This window comes from Engystomops pustulosus, chromosome 4, assembly GCF_040894005.1.
Source record: "Engystomops pustulosus chromosome 4, aEngPut4.maternal, whole genome shotgun sequence".
NCBI classification, from domain to species: domain Eukaryota; kingdom Metazoa; phylum Chordata; class Amphibia; order Anura; family Leptodactylidae; genus Engystomops; species Engystomops pustulosus.
In genome coordinates this window covers 17,447,196-17,465,167 of record NC_092414.1, presented here as the reverse complement: position 1 = coordinate 17,465,167, position 17,972 = coordinate 17,447,196, and the positions used below count along the sequence as shown (strand labels likewise).

Sequence of the window (17,972 nt, the reverse complement as noted above, 5' to 3'; positions counted from 1 at the left end):
CACTAAGAAATTCATATTTACAGAGAAGGTTTGTTTCTGGTGAAAAAAAAAAAATAAAAATACCAGTGGCGTCTGTCAAAAAAAGCAATAAAATACGATGTAGGAAAACATGGCCGGGTTGTAAATTGCCATTTTAAAATGTAATTTAAGAACAACTTGGAAATTTAACCCAAAATAAAATACAAATTCATAAACAAATGTTGTATAATCTAGAAAATTTCCCCTTCGTAAAAAAAAAAAAAAAAATACACACAGTAAAAAGATACGAAATGTCAAAGTGGCTGCCAATACGAATTTTCAAGTTGCCAGTAAAATACCATATATACTCAAGTATAAGCCTTGTTTTTCAGAACAAAAAAATGTGCTGAAAACCCAAACTCTGCTTATACTCGAGTAAAAAAAAAATATAGGTTTTACCAAGTTTTTGTAGTAAAATTAGGGGCCTCGGCTTATACTTGGGTCGGCTTATACTCAAGTATATTCGGTAACTACCTTCCTAAACCGGTTGCCAAACCTGTACATTTCTCTAGTCTTTTGTCAAAATTTCGAACAAATTAGCTACCAGTACTGTAAAAGTACAAATACAAAATGTCAAATTCTATTGGGTTGGTGCGGTGCCCCCCCCCCCCCCCGATCGATATTTAAATTTGCACAACTGTTAAAAAGTTTATATATAAAGTTAATGCATAATCGTGAAGACAACGGCAACTCACTTTCTCTGGGGGGAGGGAGGAGGGGGCTCTTGTTTAAATTATAATAAAAAAAAAGTGACCAGCCCTTTGGCCCCTTCCACACTAGCGAGTGTGATGCGATGAACTCGCATCACACTCGCAACGCAAGCTGCCGGGAACGCACGGCCCGAACGCTGCACCGCGGGAGTGAACTCAGCATGTCAGTTCACTCCTGCGGTGCAGTGTTCGGGCCGTGCGTTCCCGGCAGCTTGCGTTGCGAGTGTGATGCGAGTTCATCGCATCACACTCGCTAGTGTGGAAGGGGCCTTTGGCTAGCACATGCTAATTTACATAAAGAACAAAATATATTTAGTATATAGTAAACACAAAAAAAATTACAAATTTAATGTTTACCAATCACCTTATTAAAATGGGGACAGGCAATTTACTGGGATTACATAAAATTGGATACTAAGGAGGATTGTCGGTTTATTCATAGTGCAGAGGGTAAAAACTTTGAGATGAAAACGTAGAGGATAATAACAAGACACAATACGCACACCCATTAGAATAACTACCACTTAGTGTCCACCGGTTCATCGTCCCAAACAGGAAATGACTAAATCAGCCAATCACTAGCTATTGTTGTGGTCCAACCTCTGCTCATGATTGGTTGATTGGTCATTTCCTGTGTGTCGACAGGAAACAGGAAGTAGAGGCTGGAAGAGGACCCGGAAACTATTGTCATTGGTGGGGGATCTTTAAAGCTGGGATTAATGTTAGATTCCTGCCCATTTTAACCCTTTGTTTAAACTTTATCCCAGTCGGGAAATCTTCAATTTGCACAAAGCCAACAGTAAATATCATGTTAGTTGAAAAGTGTTATCGAGGGCACAGCCAACGTGAAACACATATGAAAAAAATACACCAGTCTTATAAAACCCACAAAAAAACCCATATAAACAGTAAAACAATGAACTTACTTACCCAGGCAATTGTGTCCATCGTGTGCCAACATAAATCCATCATAGCACGTACATCTATAATTCCCCGGGATATTGATACATTCATGAACGCATCCGCCAGTGTAGTCGTTGTCACATTCATCAATATCTGAAAAAAAAATTGGGATCAGTACCCATCAAGAAGGTAGCAATAACAACTTTCACAAGAGTCAGTATAGGCCACAGTGTTTGAGGTAGATGAAGAACACCGCCTGAACTAGTTTAAAAAAATTGTAAAAATTATAAATTTTTGAACTCGAGACGGCCATTTTGAATTAAAAAGGGTTTTTTTTTTAATTCTACTTATATACAATATCTTTACTTTTCAGTCCTGTAAATGCCCCTGCATATAATTTTCTCTACAATGTAAATGGCCATTTTGTGATCTGCCCGTGGTACACACTGAGGACAGGGTATTGGGGAAACAAGAAACCCAAGAAATTCGGCTCTTAAAGGGGTTGGCTACTTTTCAATAAATATCTTCCATTAGACATATCTCTGTATGTATATGTAGCTGTGTATTGGCCTCCTTTGAAAGCTTCAGCCTTCCCTTGTTCTCGCCATGCTACCCTCAGCATATATACACAGCCTCCTCTCTCTCACTCCCCTAGGCTGCCATTATGGCGTCTCCCAATGAGTTTTTCTTCTCACAGCCCCTCCTCACTGCTAGATACAGGAAGAGGGGTGGAAGAAAAAGCAGGATGAGTCATAACTCTCCTGCTACAGCTTCTCCCATTCATCAGAGCTCAGACATGTAAACAAAGAATCACAGAGAGTCTGCACACAGCACAAAAGGTAAATAGTAGGACTGCAGAATCACTTGATGAACATTTATGGATCATCTACAAGGCAGTTAAGGCACATGAGCAACTTATGTAAAAGAGTGGTCAACCCTATTAATAGTTAGGATAAAAGGTATGTCAAATTTTACATTGGTGGGGTGGCCAATCTAAAATTTGATGGTGCCATTCTCTTATACAACACCACAAGAGTTCATTGTCACACAGCACACTTAAACCCAACTTCATTCACTTCTATGGGACTACCAGGAAGGTTGGCACCTGGCAGCAGCGGTCACCAGATTCAGGCACTTCCAGACCGGTAGGAAATGTCAACAAGCAGATGAGATGCCGGAACTGGAACAGGATTGGTAGATTTGATTTTTATTGGCTGCCCTGAAAATAAGCTGTGTAACTGCTTTAAGTGTCACCTACAACCAAATCCCAAATATGTGTACAATTATATTACAGGCAGTCCCCTACTTAAGAACATTTGACTTACAGACAACCCCTGCAGTTAAAGGGGTATTCCCATCTGGGCATTTACATTTATTTAAATTCATTTGCCTTATGTAAACATTTCTTCAATTAGATGTTAGTTAAAAAAATGTTCCTGTGTGAAGATAATTTCTTATAAATGTAGCCATGTTGTCCCTTAGAAACCAGATGGCTTCCTTGGATACGACCATGTCACACTCTGGCAGCGGTGGCCAGACTTGCGCTATAGAGTCCTGCCGGACCACCAGGATTCAGCAATCATTACCACAGGACGGCTGTAGGACCTGCAGTAACTCCCGGACATTTTATATACAAAAACCTTTTGTTTCTTTGTGCACTCAATCCATCAGAGGTGGTCGTATCCAAGGAAGCCATCTGGTTTCTAAGGGACCACATGACTACATTTATGAGAAATTATCTTCACACAGGAACATTTTTTTTTAATAACATCCAATTGAAGAAATGTTTACATATGGCAGATTAATGAAACTAAATGTGAGTGCCCAGGTGAGAATACCCCTTTAAGCTTTATTATAAATGCTAGTTCTTATGACAATCCAACATTTTTAAAATCCAAAAAAAGACCAAAAAATTTGGTTGGGGTTACAACTATAAAATATACAGTTCTAACCCGGGGACTGCCTATATATCTTGTTAGGCAATAGGTTACAGTTAATAACAAAACTAGAGATAGAAGAGAAAATACGAATGTGTATGTTAAATGGCCTGCGAGCCAACCATTTGTTTGTATGTTTACTCAAAACGTAAAATAAAAAAAAAATTAAAATAAAAAAAAAAAAAAGAAAAAGACAAAAAAAAAAAAAAAATAATAATAATAATAATAATAATAAAAAAAGGAAAGAAAAAAGAAAAAAAAAACACAAGGAAAAAAAGGGGAAAAAAAAGGATTAAAAAAAAAGACAAAAAGACAAAAAAAAAGAAAGAAAAAAAAGGAAAGAAAAAAAACACAAGGAAAAAAAAGGGGGAAAAAAAGGATAAAAAAAAAAAAAAAAAAAAAGAAGAAGAAGGAATAAAGAAAAATACTACAAGAAGAAAATAAGAACAAAAAGCTGGAATGAAAGAAAAAAAAAATACAAGAAAGTAAAAAAATAAAAACGAAGAAAAAAGTGCAAAACAAGAAAAATAATTGGCATTTCATGCCACATGATTCCCGCTTCGTGAACGTTGGCAAAAAAAATTGCATATAAGATAACAATACTTTACAACGAATGGCATTCAGAAGAACAGCGCCATCTAGCTGCCAATATATCATGAATTAATGAAATTAATGTCAATTAATCAATTCATCTTAAACTATCAATTAGGTAAAAGCCGCCGTCCCTGTAACTTGGCGCGGCACGGGCCGTGATCTAATCTCAGAGCATAAAATCTTTTTTCGCTGGGTAAAAGCGAACGATAAATGAAGGACGTGCACGCTCACATTTTTGTGCTGGTTCATCGAGATTTTATTTTGCCACGCTGTGAATGAACTCAAATTCCTTTGTCTGTGCCAACCACGTCTGGCATCCAGGAGGCACTCAGAAAGATTATTTTACGACAAAATAAAAACATTTTGGGTTTAGGAGACATAAACTATAACAGTCTACTGGCTGCCAGGATCTATAGAGTCTTATGAGGGGCTCATTGTAGGGGTCATCCAGCTCCAAAATCCACCCACAAGTCAAAGAGTCATTGTGTAGGGGACCCTATAAGCTTTTTAAACATACCGTTCCCGTTTCCCTGCAACCTATCGTTTTTCGAGAAAATTCCATTGTTATCTTTTATGCAAATAAGCTTTTTGGTGCACTGGAGGCGGAGCATTTCTATTGAAGATGTCATTTATGGTGTCAAGCTCTAAAATGGGTAGACAGGCAGACATGGCCCCCCCCCCGCTCCATTCCACCAAAAAGCTCATTTGCACAAAGAAAACTTTATTTTCTAGAAAACGAACAGGAGTTGAGAGTCAAGATGCCCCTCACCCGTCACTGGTTTTGAAGAAAAACAAAAATAATTGGGCCTACTGAATTTTTACTTTGCCTATCCCGATGAGCCGTAGGGGATTATAATATAGGTGGTTTGGGTGGTAGCCCAGGGCCCAAGCCTTCTATGGGGCCTACGGCCACCGAAACCACTCACCAAATGTTATACTGAGAAGGACCTTCACCCATGAAATCCTCATACACCTGTTAATGCTTTTAAAACACATGAACACAAGAGCCATTTCAGCCCCCTTGAAGGTCCTCCAAAAGGTCCTGAAACCTCAGATTGAAAGGAGGTAGAAGGGACACATCATCCATTCCCCAAAAAGCTGATTCTAGTACCAGATGTATGAAATGACTTGTAGTGGCTATAATATTCATACAACTCAGGGCCCATGGCAGTCTTAAGGGGTTGAGAACCTAGTGAGATTACACTTCGGCGCATGCGCAGGATCTAGCATGGGATCTGAGGTTAGGCGGTAAATCATTACCTGAGGGCGTGATAGGGGTAAAGAGTGTGTGACTAGTTGAATTTCACCTGCACCCATAGTGACTCATCAATAATAAATTGCCATGGGGCACATTGTTCCCGACACCAAAAATGAATCGGTCTATGCTCCGCCTCCCATTTCCCACCGTCCCTCCTGCCATCGGTTCATTAAGACTCCAGTCACTGGTCTGAAACAATGGACATCACTGAGGGCACACCTAATCACAACAGAGAGTCCATTGACCCCCGACACTTCTTGCCCAGCTCGAAATATGGGTGAACAGGGAGCAGGATCAACGGCAATATTGGGAGCCAGAAGACGGTAAGTACAGATAAGCCATCTTCAGATGTGGCGACAACCTATTCTTCTTTCCCCACCAAAAATATATTTATGCTCCGAGTGGGTGTACGCAGCGTGAACATCGGCGGGATCCAAAAGGGGAGCCAAAATGGAGAAGGTAAGTCTATGCTTTAATTAGGGGCTGGAGCAAGGCAAGTACACTTTTGGAGGTGGGAAGGGGGGGGGGGGGTTAACACCAGTCTTAATATTCCCTCCAGGGTCCCGGATCTACAAGAGGGATCTAGAAAGAGAAGAGTTTTTAAGTTACCGACAATGGAGACGCAGAGGTCAACCCAATGTAAAACTTTTGGAATCTTCACCTTATGCCCTAGTAGGTAGAAGATCTCACGGTTTCTTGGTGGGAAAAAAAAAAATAAATAAAACTGCAAAAATATTTTGCGTGTTATTTGTGAAAACTTTCGACATTAAAAATAATCGCTCGGTTTCAAGCTGGCAGCCTAAACGGTGGCGGTGGTTCCAGTAAAAGTGTGACTGGTCCGCCCATTAGGAAACACGACGACCACAATCACAACCTCAGTGAACTTCCTTTCCACCCGGTCTGGTGAGTCATGCACCCTTCTGGGTCCCCCCCCCCCCCCCAGCTCCCATGATTTATATCTCAGCTTCCCAATAGTTGAAAGCTTATTGCTATCCTGGACGTCCAAGTATGTTATTTGTTCGGAGAAAAGGTCTCTGCAATTATGGTTACACAATCTCCAACCTCGCTGCCAAATAATAGATTTTTAAGTGTTTGAAAGCATTGGACTCGCAACAAATCGGGAATCAATTACTTGACACAAAGGGCTGCTGTTATTGTAGGCACCGGCCCCCGAGATAATTTGTTTTCTGTATTATCCTCTACCGTGAGGGAAGTGCTCTATATCGGGAGGTTTTCCTGCAATGCCACATCCAATTATTGGTCTTCTAACTCTCCGCTAAGCTCTGCATGAAACCAAACTCCAAAATACTCTGCTTTTTTCCCCTCTAAGTGAACCACAGAAGTAATATTTAAACCACCCACCCCTCTAATTTAACAGATCCTTGATCCAATAGTGCCAGGGTAGGAAACATTGCTTATTCTGTAAATTTTTGGGCAGCCAAAACCTCGGAATTATTGACGTTTTTAGCATTGTCTGGAGATGGACATGGGCAGCGGGTTGCCCGAGAGAGGAGAGGGCGGCGAGGGGCCCAGAGAGCGAGGAGAGGGCGGCGAGGGGCCCAGAGAGCGAGGAGAGGGCGGCGAGGGGCCCAGAGAGCGAGGAGAGGGCGGCGAGGGGCCCAGAGAGCGAGGAGAGGGCGGCGAGGGGCCCAGAGAGCGAGGAGAGGGCGGCGAGGGGCCCAGAGAGCGAGGAGAGGGCGGCGAGGGGCCCAGAGAGCGAGGAGAGGGCGGCGAGGGGCCCAGAGAGCGAGGAGAGGGCGGCGAGGGGCCCAGAGAGCGAGGAGAGGGCGGCGAGGGGCCCAGAGAGCGAGGAGAGGGCGGCGAGGGGCCCAGAGAGCGAGGAGAGGGCGGCGAGGGGCCATGCGAGCGAGGAAAGGGCGGCGAGGGGCCATGCGAGCGAGGAAAGGGCGGCGAGGGGCCATGCGAGCGAGGAAAGGGCGGCGAGGGGCCATGCGAGCGAGGCAAGGGCAGCAACGGGCCCTGCGAGCGGGGAAAGGGCAGCGAGGGGCCCTGCGAGCTAGAAAAGGGCAGCGAGGGGCCCTGCGAGCTAGAAAAGGGCAGCAAGGTACCCAGAGAGTGAAGAAAGGGCAGCAACGGGCCCGATTGGGGAAAGGGTAGAGGGCCCTTATTCCAAATGAAATCTCTTCACACAATTTAATCTTAGTCTTTAGGCTTTTATATAACAGATTTTTATTTGTTCCATATCTTATGACGATTGGATCTAGTTGTTTTAAAGTTCATTAATGGTCCTCACCTGGTCCTTTATGGACTGTTGCCACTAGATTAACAGTTTTCTACCTTTTGCCGGATCTCTTGAGGGAGAACCAGTACCTTTCTAAGTCCATCTCCCCCTCTTTAAAACAACCACCCATTTAGAAGATCATCTTTCGCTGCAAATTTTGGGTGACCCTCTGAGAGTAGTTACACTGAACACATAGAGGAACATTCTATATATAATCCAGCTTTACTTTTCCACGGAAATAAACCAAATCGGAAATATTTTCCGTGTAACATTCAGTTCTATGGTATAAAATTAGAGCGATTTCTTTGTAAACCCGTGGGGAGATAAAACCTACAGATGTCAGATCAGAAAAAAACAGCAGCACCGAAAGAGAAGAATCAAAAGGAAAACCTGCGCGCGGTTACGTGCCCTGCAGATATCCACGTTCTGTTCTGAAATCTCACTTTACAGTTCAAAGAGGAGAAAGCCCATTGGTTTAATTATTAATTAAAGGGGATGTCAGGATAATGAACAGATGGCAATTACTGGGTCAAGATCTTAATTTTGGATTTCAAAACTTGACTCCATTGCCACATACCTGTGTTATTCATTAACCCATAAAACACCCCCAGGGCAGAACATGCAGCACGGCGAGCGATCGTTCATGTAAACAGATTAAAAAAAAAAACAAGTTTTGTCAGAAAAGTTAAAGGGAAAGTCCATTCTCTAAAGTGACTGAATACTAAAAATACACCATCTCTATTACTTAAAGGGACAACAGATTTAACCCCGTTAAATTCCCCAGCCCCATCAGGTAGGGGATGAAATGTTCAGGAACAAAATTTCAGGTCCAGCTCATGAGAAACTTTGATTCTTCATTCATTAACCCATATTTTAACATCCAGGTTGCAATAAAATCCAAATCAACGCGTTTCAAGCAGATAACCTGCTCTTATTCATGACTGAGGGGATGAATTCCCCATTGTATGAGAAATCTCCCCCGTTTACCTATAAAAAAAGACTTCTTGAAAGTCATGAGCAAGATGAGCAGAGAAGAGTCATGTTTGCCTGAAATGAGATAAGTTTAGAGGCTGCAGGGGGAGTGTCAATTGACATACTATAGAACCGAAGGTGGGGGGGGGGGCATCTAGTAGCTGCTGGTGTCATATTAAAGATAAGGATCTCATCAGGCTCATGATTCTGGGAGTTACAGAACTGGAGATGCAGACAATGAAATAAACAGGAGGGGATTGGATCTTCATCTGCAGCTCACATTTTCAACTATGTCGTTATGGCCTGTATCTATATCTCACAGAATACATCATATACCTGGAGGAACTAGTAGCAGAATATCATCATCAAACCAACTCTTCAATCTACTTGACTGGAAAGTAGACTCTTCAATCTTACTTGTACAAAAAGTTTTCCCAAAAGAAGACTCAGGTCTGCTGCCATTGGGTCAAAATTTAGACCCTTGCCCAGGTTTTATCAAGTCTTGGTGGTGGCAGTCAAGAACCTCATAGACGAAATGGGGTGAACTTTGTCAAGACACTTGGAGGTGGAAGTATAAAGTTCACCCCACTTTGTCCACAATAATCTGACTCGAAACGCGTCTTCAGCATTATGTAGAGTGGAGACCCAGATTTGCTTACATTGGGTCCAAATTTAGACCCTTGCCCAGGTTTTATCAAGTCTTGGTGGTGGCAGTCAAGAACCTTGTGGACAAAGTGGGGTGAACTTTATACTTCCACCTCCAAGTGTCTTGACAAAGTTCACCCCATTCGTCTACGAGGTTCTTGACTGCCACCACCAAGACTTGATAAAACCTGAAATTTGGACCCAATGTAAGCAAATCTGGGTCTCCACTCTACATAATGCTGAAGACGAGTTTCGAGTCAGATTATTCACATCGTACAGTAGGAGACAAAGTGAATCGAGCCCGATACGAAGCCTCGTTCAGCCATTTCCACCCGAACGCACATAAATGTCCATGGCAAAGTAAACCTCTCAGACATACAACTGTAACTATTAACTTGGCCACGTAACATGAATTCCACACAATTTTGTTACAGCCTTCGACTTTGAAGTGACCATTCTAGACCTGGTGCTAAAGTGTACTTCAAATATATAAAAATCTCCCGAGACACATTCCAGCCCATGACTGGACAATATGCTGTGCAGTAAAAAGAACACGTCATAAAAAAATAGACACCGAAAATATCCAGAACAAAAATGGTTCTTAGGGGTTGTCCTCTCTGGACATCGAAATTTAGATTTCCAAGAAATCAGTTCGGGGATCAGGGGTTTCCTCAGAGGGAAGCTTGAAATGGAAGCACACTCAGGATATCCTCACCTCAGAATGATCACTAGGTTTAAGGACAGCCCCTTTAAAGGGGTTGTCCAAAGACAAAAGTTTAGCCCCAATTTACATGATGTGGATTGGAACCTCCACGTAAGATCGTAAGAACATCTCCTAGAGTTGACTGGTGTTGGGACTTCTTATATGGTCAAGTCTCAAGGGTTGAGACAGTCAGTCATACAGGGCACCTAATCTGAAGGTGGCACCATTGGAGTGATGGTCTAGGCCACCAGATTTTTTTTTACCCTGATCTCACATTTGGCAAATAGACTTATGGAAAGTCAGTTGCCAAAAAAAAAAAAGAACACCACTAAATTATGGAAGTGATATGACCGAGTGACCATATAACAACCAAAACCCACAAATTCATTGCGAAGTGCCAACATGGCAATTATTGATAACTGCCCTGCCACAATTGTATCGGCATCCAGAGGTTAGCAATACAGTTGAAGTATGGGAGGCAAAATTCTAATTACGAGAGGAGAGGAAGGATCACAGGGACGCGGCAGGACCTCCAAAGATGATCCAACCCTCACGAAATCCCAGGCAACCCAGGATCGGTCACTTTTAAATAGCGCGGAGTGAGGCATGTCGTAGGCAGGTGGATCCCTTGAGGCCTCGGCGTGTGCACAAAGAAGGCTCCGAGTGCCACCTCTAACACCTTTGCCATAGGTTCACCACCACTGAATTATGCCAATGTTATTTAGGCGCTGTATTGGACACAATAAAGTACCGTACAGGGAACCGTCCAGTTATGGCATCAAAGGAGTCGAAATTTGTGAAAATATCTTTTTTACAAATTTTCTTCAGCCTTTTTCAATGAAGTTACCGCTACCATTATTCCTACAACCACCATTACTAACGCCATTTACGCACACCACTACCACATTTGCTAGGCCACTGTATGGAAAATATACCTATATATAACCTTCTTTGAGCTTCCTTCTCATGACTGCCCCATCTACTCTTAAAAGGGGTTGCCCTTTAAGTTAACCCTTATCCAGAGCTAAATTGTTGATAGATGGGCGTCTCAGTGATTGGACCCACATGTTTTTCAAGAAAGGGGATGATGAATAGAGCAGCGAGTCGTGCGTAGTCTCTATGGCAGGGATGAGGAGGTAGATGGGCGGCGTATTGGGCCATCTCCATCAGTTCCATAGAAATTGGCCTGCCAACTGTGCGACCAGCCGATCCATACTTTTGAGGTGCAACAGGGATAAAAACGGATCCGTGGAACCCCACTCATTAGAAAGTAAGCCCCTATCTTGTGGATAGGGTCCAACTTGTTATCAAAGGACAAGCCCTTTTAAAGGGATTGTCTTAAAGAGTCCACGGTACAAGAATTCACCTGTTGAATCCTCATCATTTCGGGTTCTCCTTGCAGGCGTTTGTTCACCTGGCTGTAGGTCTCATGTGCTGATGGGATGTCTTCACCACAGTCAGGTAAGTAAACCGTGGTGGTGGAGAATTTATCAGGTAAGTAAAGCTTGCCTGATCCCTTTTAACTTGTGCATAATGGAGGGGGGGGGGGGTTTCGATGGTAAATCTTGAGTATTCCTTTAAGATTCTAAAAAAATGGCTCAATACCATAGATATAAGTACAGAAGTAGCACACGTATACTTCCATATACATCTTGTGAATGTATGGAGAAGTCCTGGCCAGGAGGAAGGTTCTGCGGCTGCATTACAGGAACATTTTCTATGTGTCTGGTCGAAATGATGAATTAATCATTGACCGCAGAGTCTTTCAGTTGCTACGGGAGACGTTACTAATTGCCCAGGCATTAAAAACCTCATAGAAAAACATTTAGGCCGAAGAATTTAAGTAGAGGCCGAGCCCCCCCCCCCCCCCCCCCCCCCGAGTAAAGTATGATTAATTACTGCGGAGAACACGTGAACTTTCCTGTTTGCGTAGAGAGTGCCCCCTCTCCTACCGGACTTCACACCATAAAACAAAGAGAAAGTATGTGAGGGTGACAGCGGCAGTCTCCAAAAAATTCCACGATTCTCCATGTTGGGGTCCAGTTACGTCTTGGAGGGTTATGTGACTGGTCTTGAAGATCAATTTTTATGGTCCTATTTGGGATCTTGGCGATCTATTAGAAGGAACTAAAGGGGCCACTAAACCTATTGAATGGAAGGAGATCTCCCGGGATGTTTTTTAAGTTTTTTTCAGATGGTGGGCATGTACAGGGTAAGGCTGCATTCACACACATGTAATGGGGACGTATATACGGCCGATATACGTCCCCCATACACTTCAATGGGCTCACGGTCCTGTACGGGAGCGGTACGGTGCCGCACATGTGCGGCACCGTACCGCCTTCGTAGCCAAGGGAAAAGATAGGACATGTCCTATCTTTTCCCGTATTACGGCGCTGTGCGCCATAACTTCCTATGGAGAGGGGCGGGGGTGAGCGGTGCTCACCTCCTCCTCCTCTTCCTGCGCTGCCGTGTGCCCGCAGTGCTACGGTGCGGCGGGCACACGGCAGTGTGCATGTAGCCTAAATGTTACCTAAATTACTGTATCACTATGTATTTTATTGAGCTGTTGACAAAAACCCTGCAATCTTTGATTTAATGGAAGTTGTATAAATCCAGCAGAACTAGCTCCCCCTACTGGTGGCTTTGGGATGTCATAAATTTAACAATTCTTTTATAGCAGTTGACCTATTAAAAATCAATCAACTATCCACACGACGATTGCTAGTAGTTCAAATGATGAGATCCCCATCGATCACAAGAATCAAATCATACATTAATAAAACTTGATTTTTGTTACAACTGAAATGTAGTCAGCCCTTTAGGTGCCGGCATTAACCAACATTTAGGTGTTAAAATTTGGGAACATTTAGGTTCTGCAGGGGGGCCAAAAATTGTTCACTTTTGCAGAGCAATTTGCATAAAGTCCACTCATACAAGCCAAACTTAGTACAGGTGCCAAATTGTGGGACAATTGTTAACTATGGATTGAATCGGATAGCGCGAGTTCCAAGTCTAGAATGGGGGTTTGGGCCACCAATTTCCGAAGTCTACAGTCAACTTTATCCTCTAATGGCCAATGGGCAGCAATACGTGCGTCTTTCCATCAAAGCACTAGAACCTTTGCAATATTTGAAAGAACTTTTAGGAGGTCCCCCCAAGATGCCCAGTATTGACAACTTCTGGGAGTCGGCTTAACCTCTGCTACATTGAATTCTGTGGGACTTGATTCAAAAGAAGGGACGATCTTGAAAGTTGGCAAAACAGGGGAGCTAAGGGCAACTTGTCAGACCCCCGCGATATAAGATATTTAGCCCTTATACCGAGATACACATTCTGAAAGGTAAAACACTTTTTAATGTTCCGCAAACTGACAGAACGCTAAATTTTTCTCTCTCATATTGCTGGTAATTCAGAAAAATCAATTTTGCACTGCAGATATCCAATCTGTTGGAATTTTTTCCCAATCTCATTTCAGACTGAGCCAAACCAGGCATAGAGGAGGAAAAAAAATAGCCGGGATTAAAAGGAGACAGAGATATATAGTGAGGTTTACCAGAGAGCATGAGTTGGGCTTCTGAAGCACAAGCATTTTAAGGCTTAAGGACCCCTTTGATGTGGACGGCATTAAATAGACGGAGATGGAGCTGCTCGGCTGAAGGTTTCTGTACATCTCGATGACAAAGTGTTTTATTAATTTGTATGGAGTCATAAATATGGACCCAGCCGCCAGACAAGGGGGAGAAGGGCTGAAAGGTTATACAGTGATTAACCAACACACAGATTCATCACATCCAGGTAACCCACATACATTTTTTCTTAACATTTTGTGTTGCATCAATTCCTCCATTACTTTTACTATAAATAGATGAATACTGACAACTAGGTGGTACCAGTAGGTAGTGTGCCCCTACAAACCCTAGCACAGTCCAATTAGTGTTACATATGCAGTAACCCACCTCCAACTAGAATCCCCCAGTTCAGAAATTCCAAGAAGGAATAACAAAGGGACATGAAGTAGTAAAAATTTAAGGAAAAATTATTCCTGGATGAAGAATTCAAGTAGTTAAAACAGACAGGGTTGTGGAGTTGGAGACGGTGACTATTTTGGTGGAGTCTTGATAAAATGGACCGACTCCACAAACTTATAATAAAATTATAAGAATTATGAAATTTCCTATAAAGGTCTCTTCCATTCCTAATCTAAGGATTTAGGCCAGGGGTGAGCAACAATTATTGGGCCAAGGGCCGCATTGTCTACCACTCAACTTGAAGGGGCGCATCAGTAACCAGCACCCTAGAAGCACCAACAAACTCATTACAGCACAAAATGCTGAATTTATAAATACCACAGAATAGCAAGAAAATAGCATCCTAGAAACCAAATATTGCATAATAAATGGAAGATAATAGCATTGGAGACCCCCAGAGTAGACAACAATCATGGAAAGACCCACGGAGCAAACAGTAATAATACTGTAGACACTCCGAGCAGACAAATACTGGCCCAGTGTCAGGAGTTTGGACACAGAGCTGAGAGGACCGGGAATAGCAAGTACTTCTCAGCAGTACTCACCAATACCCAGCCTCCTGGAGCAATGAACGCTTCCATCAGGGCTCAATGGACTGTCAGCACGATATGGACCGCAAATTAAGGTTTGATAGGCCGCATGTGCCGTGTCAACACGGGTTGTGCACCCTTGATCCCCCTTTTAGTTGAGATGAATGTGTGTTGCACTTTATGTACATGCTCAGGAATAAATCTCCCCTGCTACAGAGTATTAATAATAATAATTCTTTACTTATATAGCGCACACAGATTACACAGCACTGCACAGAGCTTGCCAAATCAGTCCATTGGAGAAATAATTTCAGCACTGCTGAGTAACCAGGAAAATAGGACTGTGGATTTGGAGTCGGTGACCATTTTCCTGGACCTAGAGTAGAAGTTAGGGAAATTGAGTAGTTTAGCTTACTGACTCCACAGCCACGAAAACAGATGCCGGCATGTCCTCTTTATAATAATAGTTATACAGGCTATTAAGTTCTATACTGACATGGTGTTAGGCCATCCATGGAGGGGAGCAAACGGCAGGGATTAATATCAATAGGCAGTAAACATGGCAAGAAGTTTTCAGAAGACTCCAAGGAGGACAAAACTGATCCTAAATATCAACACAGTACAAGGGAGACGCTCAATAAAAATGAAAGGAACTGCTCAGATGCCGTGGTCTCATCATTTGAACGGTTACAGATCCAGTATCAGAGTTGACTGCAATCACAAATCCTAAAAAATGGAATAAACTGCTCACCACTGTGGGCTATAGTAAATCCTGCCTTGAGTATTCTGATGTATAAAACAACATAGACCTTACAGCTACTGGGAGTGATCAGTTCATTCGCTCTGGAGTCATGGTGAAAGAAGCAACATCTACCGTATGTAACGGGTTAAAGTGGAACTTTATACAAGTTTGGTTACATTATCCATAGCCAAACTTCCCAAATAAGAAGGGTTTGCCTGCAAAGAATGGGAACATCTGTGGACGGTGCCAGGCTATTGTGCCATCAGTGGCAGCGCTATGGGACATCACAGGTAGTGGATGGTGCCTCACTATGGGGGTTTTCGTGGACACTGCCAAATTATAGAAGTATCTGTGGGCAGCATAACATTATGAAGGTCACCTGTAATGGTAGGTATCAGGGCTGGTGCGGGGGGCTCACATAAAGCTGCACATAAGGAATCCATAGGGGTGAGCGGAGCGGTTTCTAATGAATCCATAGGGTGTGAGGGGGTTTTATAAAAAATAACCATGAGGAGGCTGTTTGGGATGATAAACTAGGGAATATTATAGGGAACAGGAGATTGTTTTAGATTCTGGGCCTACTGAAACCTGGAGCCAATCCTGGTAGGCATCAGTGGTTATTGCAGTGCCATGGTGGATGTTTTGTTATGGGGTTTCAATGTGACAGGTGGCACTTTTTGGTAGAAAAAGTAAAGTGGGCACTATGGGTACTACAGAGAACATGATGTGCTAACGGTAAATGTACTCAGAGTTTGTTGCACTGGTGAAATTCGCCAAACGATCCACAGAAATGGATGTTTAGAGAAGTGTTCACACTCCAGGATAGTTGGGAATTCTGCCTACACCCTGCAGATGGAATTTTTCCTGTTGCTTCCGATATAGGACAGAAGTATAAACTGCACCTATAATGCCATGCATTACCGCATTAATGGCGTGCAATATACCGAAGTAATCCGGCCTATCACGGAGGAGATATAGCATTGCCTTCAAGAAAAAAAAAAAAAATCAAATTAATCAACGTCTAAAGTCAAACGCTAAACATACCAGCGGGTCAGGAAAACCTAGACGTCACATTCCTCGCCGTCTCCATGCAAAATACCTCTCCCGTCATCTCAGCTAAGTAATGTTATTCATTACAAGTACTTAACAAATAGGCAGCAGCCATACAGACAGGTAAAAATAACTCACAATTACCAGTTTGTCACCCAAAAGCAGGAGACGTAAATAAAAATCACCGCAATTAGAAACCAGCGCCATTTTTTATCCAGCAGCCAATCAAATGTTCATTTGCTTTCCCTCCCCAGGTCTATAAAGTTTAGTGCAGAGGGATAAAAAAAAGCATGTTGTTCATAGAAGCCAATCAGATGGCAGCTTTATTAAGTTCCCTGCGCTATAGAAAATGAAAGCTGCTCTCTGATTGGTTGCTATGAGCCACTCTACCTTTACCCATAGAAACCAACTACATCAATGTACAGTTAGTCAACAAAAAGCCACTTAATCTTTATTAATTAAAAAAAATCCCTCTTGCTGTCAGTGAATGGTTAGGGGCAGCACTGGGTTATAAAGGGTTGTGCGATGGGATGCAGCATTCTTAAAGGGAATTTACAGCTGGTTGACTATATCTACCAGAATTTTCAAACATATTCATTGGTCATTATTAAAGGGATATTCCCATTTCAACCATTAGGAATTGAGATAAGAATACCTGTACATTTGCCTGGTGAGCAAAATCACAAGAACAGACAATTTCTGGAAACGGCTAAACTAAGCCAGCTTGGTTGCTTCCATTATTTCCATAATTCCGGCTATTTCTAGCCCTAGAACGTGCATAGCAATAAAGGGATGAGATGGGGGGAAAAAAATGTGTCCTAAACTGAAATCTGTCCAAAATTGCTCAAAAACCTCTTCTATCACCTAAAAGGTACTTATCTGGACATTTTCATGATATTCAGCAAGAATGTTTCCACACACTGACAGAAAGCAGAGGTCTTGAACACAATGAGGTAAAGAAAGACAAAGTAAAAAAGGAAGATTTTTCCATTTCCTAAAAGCAAAAATTCCTTTATTACGTAAATGACCAAGTGCTGGATGTGAGATACATAGTTAAATTACAATTAAACCTAGACAGACTGAAGCAAATCAGAAAAGACAGAAGCATCCCCTGCTTGTTCAGCATCTGCACAGTGCTCACACTGCGAACATTTCTCTTTAATCCAGAAATGCCAACAGAACAATAATTGGCCACATAGACATTAGGGGTGACGGTGGACTTGAGTACCCTATGGACCCCCGGGTCATACACAAAGCACATAGTGCAGCAGACTATGCCCTGAACATGGGGTGCATGCACGGTGAAGGTTTGATTACTGACCACTGCTTCATTATGTGGAAAGGTCCCAGCGGGCTCAAGTCACCATAACCCCAACCTAAATTAACGTAAAAAGTTATGGGACCCTAAACCACAGCTGTATGAGGGATTGCTGCCGGTTTAGGGTACCTATACTTATTGAAAAGTCACCTTTAAAAGATTTTCAGGGGAAGGAATAGGCTTAAAACACTAGAAAAGTAACTTATCCCCTATCCGCAGACAGCATGGGTGATAACATACAGATTGCAGGGCATATGACGGATGGACCAAGAATCCCCATGTGAATGAAGCTGCTGTCATACATGTATACGCCACCTGC

The 17,972-nt window shown here is 42.6% G+C and overlaps 1 protein-coding gene across 4 annotated transcripts in view; it reads right to left on the bottom strand.

The window, feature by feature from the left end:
* SCUBE1 (signal peptide, CUB domain and EGF like domain containing 1) overlaps positions 1-17,972 on the bottom strand; it is a 156,063-nt gene that overhangs the window by 132,899 nt on the left and 5,192 nt on the right. For all 4 annotated transcript variants that reach the window (XM_072145350.1, XM_072145352.1, XM_072145351.1 and 1 more), the window contains exon 3: positions 1,659-1,784. In XM_072145350.1, coding sequence (XP_072001451.1) covers positions 1,659-1,784 — 126 coding nt within the window. The remainder of the gene's footprint in view (positions 1-1,658; positions 1,785-17,972) is intronic.